At 48.9% G+C, this 13683-nt stretch overlaps 5 protein-coding genes across 5 annotated transcripts; 2 read left to right on the top strand and 3 right to left on the bottom strand.

The window, feature by feature from the left end:
- Nucleotides 1-2940: 2940 nt before the first annotated feature.
- Nucleotides 2941-4546, top strand: TRIVIDRAFT_115214 (uncharacterized protein; the record flags this gene model as incomplete). The annotated part of the gene is made up of 3 exons (XM_014097730.1): nt 2941-3213; nt 3280-3541; nt 3600-4546. Coding segments are annotated over 3 exons (1482 nt in total), but the record flags the coding sequence as incomplete, so codon positions are not given.
- Nucleotides 4547-4663: 117 nt separating this feature from the next.
- On the bottom strand, nt 4664-6106 carry TRIVIDRAFT_231625 (uncharacterized protein; the record flags this gene model as incomplete). Its single annotated transcript, XM_014097729.1, has 2 exons — nt 4664-5806; nt 5878-6106. The coding sequence occupies 2 exons, from the start codon at nt 5960-5962 to the stop codon at nt 4860-4862; spliced, it is 1032 nt and encodes a 343-aa protein (XP_013953204.1).
- Nucleotides 6107-7901: 1795 nt separating this feature from the next.
- On the top strand, nt 7902-9005 carry TRIVIDRAFT_44076 (uncharacterized protein; the record flags this gene model as incomplete). The annotated part of the gene is made up of 3 exons (XM_014097728.1): nt 7902-8253; nt 8319-8757; nt 8813-9005. 3 exons carry the CDS (start codon nt 7902-7904, stop codon nt 9003-9005), a joined length of 984 nt encoding a protein of 327 aa, XP_013953203.1.
- A 153-nt stretch (nt 9006-9158) lies between these two features.
- On the bottom strand, nt 9159-10876 carry TRIVIDRAFT_67029 (uncharacterized protein; the record flags this gene model as incomplete). The annotated part of the gene is made up of 2 exons (XM_014097727.1): nt 9159-9877; nt 9931-10876. The coding sequence occupies 2 exons, from the start codon at nt 10874-10876 to the stop codon at nt 9159-9161; spliced, it is 1665 nt and encodes a 554-aa protein (XP_013953202.1).
- A 1113-nt stretch (nt 10877-11989) lies between these two features.
- On the bottom strand, nt 11990-13405 carry TRIVIDRAFT_194061 (mPR-like GPCR protein; the record flags this gene model as incomplete). The annotated part of the gene is made up of 4 exons (XM_014097726.1): nt 11990-12148; nt 12203-12433; nt 12496-12954; nt 13391-13405. 4 exons carry the CDS (start codon nt 13403-13405, stop codon nt 11990-11992), a joined length of 864 nt encoding a protein of 287 aa, XP_013953201.1.
- Between the last annotated feature and the right edge of the window lie 278 nt (nt 13406-13683).

The raw sequence follows: 13683 nt of genomic DNA, 5'->3' as shown, positions 1-13683 counted from the left end.
ATCCTAATCTTGAATCTGCTCCAGCATCTGACTCGGAGGATGAGATGGCTAATCTTGATCTTACGATTGACCCAGAGATTGACCCAGCGTCAAATAGACCGGGTCGGTCCCAGGGACAGGAACGAAACCATGATTTCACGCAAGAATTCAGCTCCGGCACTTCTTTTGTTGCTCAGAACCTGGCTGATGAACCTGAACCGGAGTCATCTAAGCATGGCATACACCCGCTACCTCCAACTGGATCTCCGACCACAGCTTTGCCTTTTGTTTGTGATAGAGTTGGATGCTCAAAATCTTTCGAAAACAGGCATCAGTTTGAGTAAGTTGACTTATTTTCATACCACGATGATGTTTTCATAATATTTCCTATATCTTATACTGTCAGCTACACGCAGGAGAATTTGACTAACGCTCGGTGATCATACAGACGCCATCTCGGATGGCATGACAAGAAGTTAGACTGTCCTATAACAGGCTGTGATAAACGTTACCAGTACCAAAAAGACCTTGCGAAACACATCTGGAGTCATCACCCAAGATGGGCTGAGGAAACTGGTCGAAAGCCAATACAGACAAAGTGCAGAATTTGCGGGGTCGTGTTGAATCGACCAGACAATGCCAAGCGCCATATGGATGAAGTTCACAAGAAAATAAAGAGAAAGAGAGGCCCGGGGGCCGAAGGTTCTAGTATGCACCCAGAAGCTCACGACTCTCTCGGCGGGAGCGATAGAGCAGAAAATGAGCAGCCATTACGCGCTATGACGGAAGAAGAATCCGCTACCCAAGTCAAAAACGCCTCACATCCTCCTGTAGGACCGTCAGATATCAAGAAGTCCTACGACGAAAGGGAGAACTCAGATAGGGGCACAGGACCTCGTGACCCACACGATGATCCAATTTGAGGAGAAAACCGTGAGCTCCTTCGTGACAAAGGGAAAGCGCGAGCGGCCCTGGAAGTCGAAGCGCTAGTGGCCCTGGAATCCGCTGTGAAAGCCAAAGACGTTTCATCTCCTTCTATAGGGCCATCGGCTCCGAAGTTTGGATCTGCGCCAAACCAGACTCAAGATGACATCGAAAGAAGTATAGCGGCAGAGGAAAAATTTGAACGTGCCATAGAGGCCTACTTTGACCAGCTTGATGATGAAATGACTGACAGTTGACGAGTTCCGGGAGCGAAAAGAATCGCTTGAGAGTTCGGCCCAGCAATTGCTAAATCGCGAGCCGCCATCTGATGCTAAGCCATAGGAGACAGATGCTGAGACTTGTACTTCATGAGCTGGGCGAAATTACTTAGTATAACCCAGGAGAGAGTGGAAAGTGCCGGGGCGTTGGAGTGACGTCGAGAAGGGTTTTATATCAAGAGCGTAGAATTGGATGCTGTGCTCAAGTAAAATATGAAGTTCCAAGTCATTAGAATCTTCAATTGACTTGTACTGTGACGCTTTGCAACGCTGTGGTTATTTAACGGCCAATGGGTACTGTTAGATCTATTTATTGTCTCTGAATTGGTGGTGTGACCAAACTGCCCCATCATATTTAGAGCATCTGCCTCTTCCCAATTTCATCCTCGGTTGCAGGATTTCTCTCAATAGCGTAGTGACAACTCACTGTGGGGGGCTTAGAAATACGATATCTCGTCCTGTCAATCTTAACGTGATCAATAAGCAGATCCCGATTACCGAGCACACGATGATAAACGTGGCAGCCGAGATGCTAGCTTACGCCTATCTACAACTCAATTAATAATCTTCAGTTGATTCCATCTCCATGCTGCTTTCCCCTGCAATTGTGCAAGAGTATTGGTGTTTTGGTCGAAGCCACGTCCTGAGTCATGGACCCTTATGACGTCAGCGCTCCTCAATTACTTCCGAGATGAGTCCCGCTTCATGGGGTTTTCTATCGGGATGAGCTTAAGCGAGTGGCTTCAGATATTTTATGCATGAGTATCTCGATTCTTATTCTCAGTAAAGTGATAATGAGTAAGTACAAGAGTTTGGTGTTTTGAGTTAATTGGGTCATGGGAAGTGCATCGAGCGCTGTCTAAAGTAACGGTAGCACCGAGATGAATGACGTGGTGAGCACAGATCGCTTCACATCTAGATAGCAAGAGCCGTTAGATGACCATCTCGGAAATGCACAAATCAACAAGTATTGATAAGATTTCGATAGCTTCTCAATTGCTAAGACAGAACACAATCTATCCAACTGCTGGTTCACCCCTAAAGATTCTCTCATCTTATACGCTGCGAACAAGGGTAGCATTGACTAGTTGTGGTATAGCCTCCTTCAAACTCTGATCTAGATGCAATATGCCGAACCCCCGTAGCCTGATCCAGCATGGCCTCCAACAACGGCAACTCTTTACGCTGTGGATATCGCTGGCCATTGCCCTTCCAAGCTTAGTCCTTCCGCCGTTGAGCTGCGTGCCGATGCCATTGTCTGCCAAGCTGTGTGAAAATGTGGCGACCAGTGCCATGTTAAGAAAATCGTGATGGGTTCATGCCGGATATCGGCGCTACGCCTGTGACGTGCTATTCCCACACGCGTTACTAATGGCATACGAACGGCTAAATTTTCTGCTTGATTCCATAAGAATTGGACCAAAATGACATCTTCGGACCGCTTGTGCGTAGAGAATATAAATAAGTAGATGCCTTCTGATCTCTATGTAAATCTCCTAAGTAAGCCTCGAGTATCTTTGGCAGCTTTGTAAAGACGATTGAAGCTGAAGTCTTCACCATGGAAGCATATCGCCAGTATCATTCCCTGGGCAAACGCCTAGAGGCCCAGCTACATCGAACTCGAGGAGCAAACAACACCACACCAACACCAAATGTAGACCCAGCCGATATCGATTTAGAGGCAACATCTTCTGGCTCGACCGATATAGAGGACAATGCATCACAACTCGAGCCAATTGAGAGGCCTCTCAGTAAAATTGGCACAAATCTTGCCGCAGCGCTTACTGGCATCACACATAAAGAGCATCCTTCAGCGAGAGACACAAAAGTTTTCGTTGTTGGTTTTGAAGGACCTAATGATCCATTGAATCCACGGAACTGGTCTCTTACTAAACGAATTTTTTGTACGCTCAATGTCGGTATTATTGCCCTTGTTGTGGGTATGGCGGCATCCATCGACTCAGCAGTTATATCTCGGGCAGCAAGGGAATTCGGTGTCAGCGATGTTGCTGAGGCTCTTGCAACTGGATTGGTAAGTTGCCATTGATAGGCTTTTAAATTTAACTACACAGAACTGCTAACACTGGTTTTAATACAGTTCCTCGCCGGTTTTGGCTTTGGCGCTCTCATCGCCGGTCCCTTGTCGGAAACGGTCGGCCGAAACCCCGTCTACTTCGGCTCCTTGGCAATATACATGCTCTTCATCATGGGAGCCGGGCTTTCGAAAAATTTGGGAGGACAGCTAGTGTGCCGCTTCTTTGCCGGTTTCTTTGGAGAGTCACCGCTGTCGACTGTTGGAGGATCCATTAGCGACTTGTGGGATCCTATGAACCGCTTGATTGCGTTTCCGATATTTGCAAGTAAGTTAAATATGCCTCTTAATACAAATTGAAACAGATTGATCTAACAATGAAATAGCTGCTGGGTTAATGGGACCCATCATAGGACCTATCATTGGAGGCTGGATCTCCCAATCGCACGATGTATCATGGCGTTGGACCGAATGGATCACGATCATCGTATCCGGAGCTCTCCTCATTTCACTGCTACTCTTCCAACCCGAAACCTATGAACCGATACTTCTACAGTGGAAAGCGAGCCATCTCCGTCGATTGACAAAGGACAAACGCTATCTGTCTGCGGCAGAAATACAGCATGTGACATTTCGTGCTCGGATGTTGACGGCGGTGAAGCGGCCGTTTATCATGACTATTCAGGAACCGACTATTATGCTGTGGACCGGTTACCTAACTGTTGTATACCTCATGCTGTTCGGATTCCTAGATGGCTACACCTTCGTCTTCCAGAGGACGTATAACCTCTCGGACGGCATAACCGGTACCCTATTTATAGGCATTGGTGTTGGACTCGTTTTGGCTTCAGCATCACTCACGCCTCTGCTATTCAGATGGGCCAAGAAAGAATTCGCAAAGTTACAAGCCGAGAAGCCCGGAGAGAATGCTCGTATTCCGCCCGAATTCTTCCTTTGGTATGCCCTTATCGGCGCACCAGCCATCCCCATCTCCTTCTTCTGGATGGGCTGGACAGCATATCCCCATGTAAGCATCTGGTCGCCCATCCTGGCTTCCGTGCTTTTCGGCTTCGGCATCTTCTCCGTCTTTGTGTCGACGTACATGTATCTGATTGATACGTATGAAATGTACGCTGCGAGCGCACTGACGATGATTACACTGGTGCGGTATGTTGCTTCGGGAGGAATGATTGAGATATCGATTCCGATGTATGAGAATTTGGGCATCCACTGGGCCTTGACAATGCTGGGCCTAATCGCACTCGTGTTTACAACAGTTCCCTACGCGTTTTATAGATTTGGCCCCTGGATTCGGTCGAAGAGTCGATTTGCAAAGACACAATAGGCAAAAAGAAACATTAGAAAGGAGAGCGATTAGAGAAAAAGTTTGGTCCTGAGGATAATATTGACACCTCGATGTTTATATGAATAATTTTAGACGATTCCCCCTCATAGAAAAAATAGATTGATAATATTGAAGACGATATTTACAATAGCTCTTTCGTGCGAATCTGTGCTAGACATTCTCGTATGACAACCAGCTCATAGATGTAACAAAATGATTGTGCTTCGCAATGGCAACCGCGTTCAGATAACCGATTGACTGCCAAGGGGTCGAGTCTTTTCAGGTCGAATTGTGCCCACCTCTAGTCCTCGTAAACCTCCTCGTACTCCTCTTCATACTCTTCCCTGGCCTCTGCCAACTCCTCGTAGTCGCTGCTGCTAGCACTTGAAGAACCCTCAACCTCAGCAAGGGCCTCCTCGTACTCCAAACGGGCTTCTTGAACCGACTCCCGATCGCTCTCAGACACATAGTTGCCTTCTGCATCTCTTGCAGGGAGAATGTCAGGCACGCCACTCTCTCGGTATGGGTCGTTGTAATCATTGTAATCGTTGTAATTAGTGGTGTTGTACTCGTTGACGATGATGGTCTGTGACGGTGCCTGTTCATACTCTTGGCGTCTCTCTTCTTCATACTCGTGGCGTCTCTCTTCTTCATCGCTGCTGTCGTCTTCCAAGGCGTGATGCAAGAGGGCACCGCCCACAAGACCGGCAGCAACACCTCCGGCGGCACCAAGAAGCAAGCCACTCTTTCCAGATGACTTCTTCTTCTTTTCTTCACTGTAGCCCTCTCCGCGGCCCTCACCACCATAGCTACCCTGGCTGCTATGGCCATATCCTCCTGCAGCAGCGCCGTAGCCGGCAGGAGGGATGGGTGGTGCACCATATGAGGCTGAAGGAGGGGGTCCTGTAGGAGGAGCCCCATAGCCTCCTGGAGTCTGTCCGTACGGCGCTGCTGGGGGATGCGGCGACTGGCCGCTGCCTCGTGAATCCTCGCTCGGGTAAGACTCCATGGGAGGTCGCGGAGGGGCAATATAGCCGGGGGCCTCCCACTGGGTCACTCCGGTCTCCTTGTTGGCATAGTACCAGCGCTGGCGGCTCTGGTCAAAGAGGGGAATCCATCCTTGAGGGAGAGCCGGCTTGTCAGAGGGAGGCTGATAAGTTGGCTGAGGGGGAACAGCATTGTATTGCGCGGGAGGGGCTCCATCTTGGTTGGCTGAGTGGTAGCCATACTCGCCATGCTGTCCTGAGCCTTGATCTGCACTCAGCTACAAGTTCCACGCGGCTGAGGAATTTTGGGGGGGATACAACTACACAACTTACCGGGGGGAGGGGGGGACTGGTAGGGCTGAGAGCCTCCAAGTCCGAGCTGGCCAAATTGGCCCGAGAGGTTGTCAACGTATGACATGATGGGAGTGAAATGGCGCAGATGCAACGGCCAACGCTGCGTTTGTTAGAGGAATGCAGTCAAGTTGAGCTGACGAGGAAGGCGTCACAATATGCTGGACATATATATGTGTGTTTGTGAGTGTTTATTGCTGGAGGGAGCCGGCAAACAGACGTCACAGGACGGTGCAGAAAGCGATGCAAGTTGAAGGTTGAGGGTATCCAAGGCTTGGCTGCATTTGATTGTGCATAGATGGGGCCCTGCAGCCCACGAGGCGCAGGCAAAGCGGGTGATTTCAGGGGGGAGGGGGATGAATCAGCGCATGTACTGGATGCTTGTACTGGAAGCTTGTACCATCAAAGAGAAGAGCAATGGCGGCAATACATTGTGTCTGGTCCCGTGGCTTAAAGCTCTTTGTTTGGCGTCCATGGCTTATGATCAATACTAGGTATATGTTCCTTTGTTCCAATCAAGTCTCACGGGCCGTGCCGAACGCGCCATTTTCTGGCTGCTTCTAGGCTTGACCCCCGTTGCTTTGAACTTTGACCAGGGCGCTTGAAGCAGCGAGTTGAGCACTAGAGACGTCAAAATGCTTGGCTGCCATCATGTACCCAGTAAAATACAGCCGGCGCAGCGCAGTTACAGGTGGGCTGGGGGGAGAGAAGACGGAGATTTCGCAGCCCTGGAGATGAGACTCGGAGTTGAGTGCAGTTTGAGTCTGCCAATGGCGGGGCAATGGAGGGGTTGAGGGGCATTTTCTGCAGGGCCTGAAATGGGTTTTGTCGCGGACACTGTATAGCGAGGTTGCAGTGAAGGTTCATGCATCTGTAGCGGTTATAGTGGTGAAACATGGATCCAGGTCATCATCATTCTGGAGCGATACCAGATGACAACTGATGTTGGAGGCCCCCTTTTGCACCATATACAGAGTACAAATTCGATATCAACATGCATGGATATGATATAGCAACTGCCAAGATCACATCTGTCGACACTTGCATGTGCGCAGGTCCCGTCACATCGCTGCACTGCCACAGTTCAGTGCGAGTGTGGAGAGGCAGCCGCTAATCTCCAGCGCCAAACGGGCAGCTCCCCGCCCAAAGACGATGCAGCTCCAGCAGCTCTAGCGCCCTGTGGCCCGCCAAGCCGGACTCCGAATGGCGCAGCTGGCGGAACAGGCTGACCGCAGGGCTCTTGGACTGGGACTGCGCTTAGGCTTAGGTTCCATGCTGCGTGATTACATACTCGCGCTGAAGCTGGCTGAGGGAGTGCTGTCATTCGCTTTCCATTAGTAAATCAGCTACTCTCCCTCTTCCAACCACCAGACGGACAGACATACATACAGACAGACAGACATCGCCACCAGGTGCTGCTACGAGGGCAGCGCTGTCGCATCTCGTCCTCGCTTCTCCTGTCCTGCTCTCTTCCATCACTTCGCTCTCAACCCACCACAGCCATGTCCGGATACCCTGGCCAAGGCTACCACGGCGCCGGCCAGCACGGCGGAGGTGGAGGCTATGGATATAACAACTATCCTCCTCCCAACGGCCCTCCTCCACCCCAAGGATACGGCGGAGGAGGCTACGGTGGTGGCGGCGGTTATGGCGCGCCCGGAGGATACAACTCTCCTCCCCCGCCCCAGCCAGGCTACGGCGCTCCTCAAGGCGGCTACGGATCTCCTCCTCCTCCCCATGGAGGCTACGGTGGCCATCCTCAGCAGCCTACATACAGCTCTCCTCCTCCCAGTGGCTACGGCGCTCCTCCTCCCCAGGGCGGCTACGGCTCTCATCAGCCTCCGCCTCAACACGGAGGATATGGACCACCTCAAGGCGGATACGGCGGCCACCAGAACCAATATCCTCCTCCCGGGGGCCCTCCTCCGAGCCACTACGCTCCTCCTGCGCACCACCCTCCTCCGGGCCTAGATGCCTACGGCTACCCCCTCAACCCTCCGACTGCCATGCACGCGAAAGCTGGCCCGCCGCCTCCCTCGGCCCCTCAGCAGTTTGGTCACGGTGCTCCGAGCGGCTACACTTTCCAGTACTCCAACTGCACAGGAAAGCGAAAGGCATTGTTGATTGGAATCAACTATTTCGGCACAAAGGCCGAGCTCAAGGGATGCATCAACGATGTCCACAACGTGTCGGCGTTCTTGGTCGAGCGATATGGCTATAAGCGTGAGGATATGGTCATTCTGACAGACGACCAAACCAACCCTGTCATGCGGCCCACCAAGGCCAACATCATTCGTGCCATGGGCTGGCTGGTCAATGGCGCACAGCCCAATGATGCCCTGTTCCTTCACTATTCCGGTAAGCAACACACATGTTTCAAAGGAGGAATATCAGTCAGCATACTGACCATGTTTTGTTTCTAGGTCACGGCGGTCAAACCGAAGACAAGGATGGCGATGAGGACGACGGCTACGACGAAGTTATATACCCCGTTGATTTTGAGCAGGCTGGACATATCGTAGATGATGAGATCCACTTCCGTGTTGTCCAGCCCCTGCAGCAGGGAGTGCGCCTCACTGCCATTTTCGATTCATGTCACTCGGCAACCGTCATGGACTTGCCCTATGTCTACTCCACCAAGGGTGTTCTCAAGGAGCCCAACTTGGCCAAGGAAGCTGGTCAGGGTCTCTTGGGCGTAATCTCCTCCTATGCTCAGGGCAACATGGCCGGTGTTGCTAGCAGCATCATGGGCTTCGCCAAGCAGGCATTCAACGGCGACGAGGCCTACAAGAAGACTGTGGCTACGCGCACATCATCAGCAGACGTCATTATGTGGTCTGGCAGCAAAGATGACCAAACCTCGTATGTACTTTTCTTTGTTTTGTTGTGATTTTCAGATGCTAACACAAACCCACAGTGCCGATGCCACCATTGGAACTCAGGCCACCGGTGCCATGTCGTGGGCTTTCATTTCCGCCCTCAAGAAGAATCCCAAGCAGAGCTATGTCGAGCTGCTCAACAGTATTCGAGAAGTCCTCGAGACCAAGTATACTCAGAAGCCACAGCTGTCTTGCAGTCACCCTCTAGGTATGTTCTTAATGCGAGTTTGATTGTGACGACAGTGTTCTAATACGATGATACAGACACCAATCTTCTATTTGTCATGTAAATTTAACAAAAAGAATGATATCCATTTAATACAGAGATGTATGCATAACGAGTGAAATCTCATCCCAGATGCGTGCGTGAAAAGGACTCAGGCATTAAGCTTGCTTCTTCTTGGATATCCAGCTTTTGACCACGTCATTACCCCTGGGCCAAAACTCGATGTTCATTGTTTTTCCATCTCGATCCACAAGAAGGCGAAACTGGTCTTCATAGTGAGTCCCGCAATATTCTGTCCTCGAGTGCCATAGAATCTTGTCTCCCTTCATCAGCCCACCTTTCGCCGCCTCGGATTGCTCAACAACTCCGCTTACGATCCCAGAGGTGAGGCTTGATAGGTTAAACCCCATATCCAGCACTCGTTGTTCGTCAGGGTGAATCCCATCAAAGGCCGTCTTCATGTCTTCCAAATCCATGATTTCGCCGCTACGCATTCGGTAAAAGTGCTCCTCTGCAGCCCCCCCTCCAATCCAATCTCCCAGATACTTTAGCCAGTCTTTAGTCTGCACTTTCTCGCCGCGACGTCGACGGCTGCTGATATCAGCTACAATTTCGTCGATTGGCCTGAGGACACCTGCGTTGCGGGATACCGAGGCGCGACGAGTGAAGCAGTCCATGCGAATCATGTAGATACAGCTGCGCATTGCAAGGGCTGCTTGTCCGTACCATGAGTCAAGTGGAATCTTGTCCATTGGGTAGGTTACAAAGGGATTCGTAAAGTATGACGAGAGGTAGCCGTTGAGAGTGGCGCGGAAGTAATCTGGAGAACGTTGGCCGAAGCGGTACGGGAGATAGATTGTGTAGATGTGAGATATTCCTATAGTTTGTTGTAAGTAGATGCTGTTAGAAAGGAAAGAACGTGAGAATAACCTTGAGTAAACCAATCGTTTGGTGTGCCGTCGTCTTCGAGATCGAGTTGGGCCCATGTAGCTATCATTGAAGAATTGAAGAGCCGTACTAGGTCCCAATCCTCCTCTTCTTTGGTGTGGTCATCATAGTCGACGAGTATCCCGCTTGTTACCTGAGTTGCGCAAAGGCCTCTGCGAACTTTACGCATGAAAACTTGGCGAGCTCCGCCCTCATCTTTGAAGAAATCGCAAAGACGAGGAACCATGTTTCCCATGAATTCTCTCATAGCGCAGAGATTATCTGGCGGTGTGCCCAGCCAGTGAATTCCACGAAACTTGTTTCTGGCATGATCAACGTCGTTATGAGCAGTTGGTGGGAAACTCGTGATCTTGCCGACCATGAAGACACATTCTGATAATTCTTTGAGTGATATTACTCTTTTCGAAATGGATCCTTCTCCAAAGCTGCTAAGTGTTCTGATATCCTTGGGGAATTTTGAGATGCCCCAGTCGATCGTCACATCGACTGTGGTGGGTTCTTTGACGATTGGAATAGGTATGAAAGATAATGCTATGCCAACCAACCCATCCTCATCTCTCCTTAGAGCTTCAGAGCCCGAAACAAGGGTATCCTCTTCGATTGGTATAACGTCATATTGTATGATGAGATCCCCTTGTATGGGTCGATCTACTTTCCACACCAAAGAACGATTTTGGTTGGAGGAATGTTCAATAACGATGGTGAGTGGCCCAATGTCATCATTTGCTTGGATGTTATCAAATTTAGTTGCAATATCTCCAACAATGTCTTGAAAGTAATGAGTTTCGTCCAATGGGCTGCCTCCCTGGAGGCCTCTGTAGAGGCCTCCGACGATCAACTTGACGGATATGTAGGCGATTTCCGCACGGCCATTATCGTGAATTGGCATGAAGTTCATGCTAAACTGAATGTTGTTGCTATCAGACATAATGGCTTATATTTGTAAACAGTTTGAACCAATTATACTGATAATTGGACAATGAGGAGTGTGTAAGTGGCAAGGACTGAAAGTTGAAACTAGTCCGTATGTGTGATTCGCTGTGATTTAATATGCGTGCATTAGTGTGCGGAGGTCTTTTGGAGGAGTGTTTATTCATCACACCAAGTTACAAAGTCATCTCATATCTCAAATTGCATGTATGGGTTGAACTGGTTTTATGGGGGTTGTCTATTAAAATACCTTGGCTGCCCACTTACCTACTTACTGCTGGATTCTACAAAGTAGAGAAAGGTAGAGATAATATCAGCTATAAAAAGAAGTAGAGATACCATCTAATAATAGAGGAATGACGCAATAGCAGAAGAATGAGGTTATAAAACTAGATACTAGAAAGGCAGAAAGGTAGTAGAGCATAATTAAAGAACATGGTTGAAGTTTGGGTCATGACGTGATACTTATTAAGACTAATGACAAGGGTATAAGATCATACCTGGCTCTGTTCCGATCTCTGCAACGCACATACACGCCCATCGCCTCTTCCGACAACTTAACAAAATTTTTACTTATCAGCGAACAAAGGAATGGTAAATTGAAACAGCGTCATCTCAACCGGACGAGGCAACATGCGCGTGGGATAATCGTAGTTAAATGGTATCTCGATTTCCTCTGGCAGTTGATCCACCGTGCCTATCCACAGGGGAGTGTGAGCAGAGCACGGGTTTGATATTACGACTTTGGCAGAACGCAGCACTAATATACTCATGCTTTAAATCTCGAATCATAATGTTAGCGAAATCCAAGTCTTGCAATTTGGGTTGCAAGAGGCCTTATATCATACAAACTAGTTTTATGTGCGTGTTGACACAGAAACTCCCTAATGACGAACTGGACAATTACAAAATAAACAACGATGGCCGATAAAGTTTATAGAACAAGGGCAACGACTCCAAAAAACGCCTCATAAATAGGTACAGTAATACCAGTCGCAGAAGAAGTATATCAAGCCCAAACCAAGATACCCAAAGAGTGGTGGCTGTCTAACCTTCAAGTAGAAATAAACGCCTAATGAGATGTATTTCTACTTCATTACGGTTACATGACTCATAAACCACAACGAGGGTTGTTATAGTTCCAATCGAAGGCATTTAGAATGCCATAAAAGTGAATAACACCCCCCAATACCACAAAGGAGTGAAAAATCTGATGAGACGCGCCAAAAATGTCGAATTTCTCGGGTATTCGAGACTCTGGGAAATGCGTCTAGCATCAATTAGTCACAGACAACATGGGTGTTTTTCGCAAGGAGGAACTTACAACGTAAAACATAACACCTGTCAGAATTGAGAGACCCTCGAGGTAATAGTAGCGAAGGCCAGCTTGTTTGTCTAGTTGATCATATGGAAAGATGGTGGCGGCATGGATAATGGGTGCAAAAGCAGAGAACCCCGTGGCAACAAAGGTAGAGAGTCGGAGCATGCGCCATTTAGCACTCTGAAGCCCGGGACTTACAACAACAATGCCAGTTAAAAGCCCCAGCGTTCCAATCTAAATGACAAATTTTCAGTAGGCGAACGTATCAAGCATGTGAAAGTGTATTTGTAGCTTACCATTGTCCAATACAATTTCTGCAGGTTGGGCTCACAATAAAAGCCTATATAAATGCCCGAAATAAACGACCCCAGGATCTGGAAAACGATGGCAACGTAATCCATCCGGGCCCAAAGACTCGCCCATGTCTCAGAATGGCAAAGCAACGTGTGATACATTGACGAGATTCCGTAACAAATAATAGACGTCGACAAGTATATATGAAACACCAGCTGGTCTCTCCAAGATGCATCGGGATAGTGAGAGCTAAAGTACACATAAAAACTATAATTGCCTACAACGGCAATGCCAGCAGGCACAAGGTGAGTGTAGATATTAAGCGTCTCATTATGCACATGCCCAAGGCTCTCGAAGCAGAGCTTGGCGGAGTTGGTAACAGGGCGATAGCCGGTGCGAATGTACGAGTTGTGAGCATACCAAGACGGCACTTCGCCGGCAGTCAGCAGTCGCCTCGTCGTCTTGGATCCACGAAGATTCTCGTTTCGGCTATCGCTTGTGCCATCTAAAGCCTCATTTCCGCCTGCTGGCGACAGGCGTCTATACAGTGCCATATAGAACTCGAGTTGTCAGCCCTAGATACCTGATGAAGTGATGTCCGACGGAAGAAGCAGCGTCGCCAAGTTAGTGCTGGTGCCGGATATGTTTTAATAAGGCGCAGAAGCAGCGCCGGGAAAAAAAAAAAGAGGAACCGCTTATAGTAGACAGGGTTGATGATGATAGGATATGCTAACGGCAATGAAAATCGGGAAAGCAGAAAAATGGCGAAAGGTGGCCAGGACAAGCATGAAAATGAATAGCCTCATGCAAGTTATAAATAGGCTTGTGACCACGCTTCCCTGCACGAGTTGCCCAATGACTCAAGCTTGTCTAAACACTATCGTGGCCATCCCTCACGTGTTGGAGCTCCATCTTTAGTCTATGTAGAGCCGCAAATAGTTGACCTATCCAATAGGATAGAAGAGCGCAATTGGCCCAGCAAGTCTCATGTCATAGTCTCTGCGACATTTACAGGCATTTGGGAATAGTAGACGACAAGGGGCAAGATGTAAAGAATATGACAGGACAAAGGGTGGTCAGATATTAGGTCGATTGGACGAGCTTATCATTGGTCAAGCAACCCACCCATGGTCACATCTCGGTGCAAACAATTAGACCTTATGACCTTGTTTTCAACGTTGTCTATTCTT

The sequence above is a fragment of the Trichoderma virens genome, assembly GCF_000170995.1.
Source record: "Trichoderma virens Gv29-8 chromosome Unknown TRIVIscaffold_85, whole genome shotgun sequence".
Lineage (NCBI taxonomy): Eukaryota > Fungi > Ascomycota > Sordariomycetes > Hypocreales > Hypocreaceae > Trichoderma > Trichoderma virens.
This window is presented reverse-complemented; position numbering and strand designations above follow the sequence as displayed.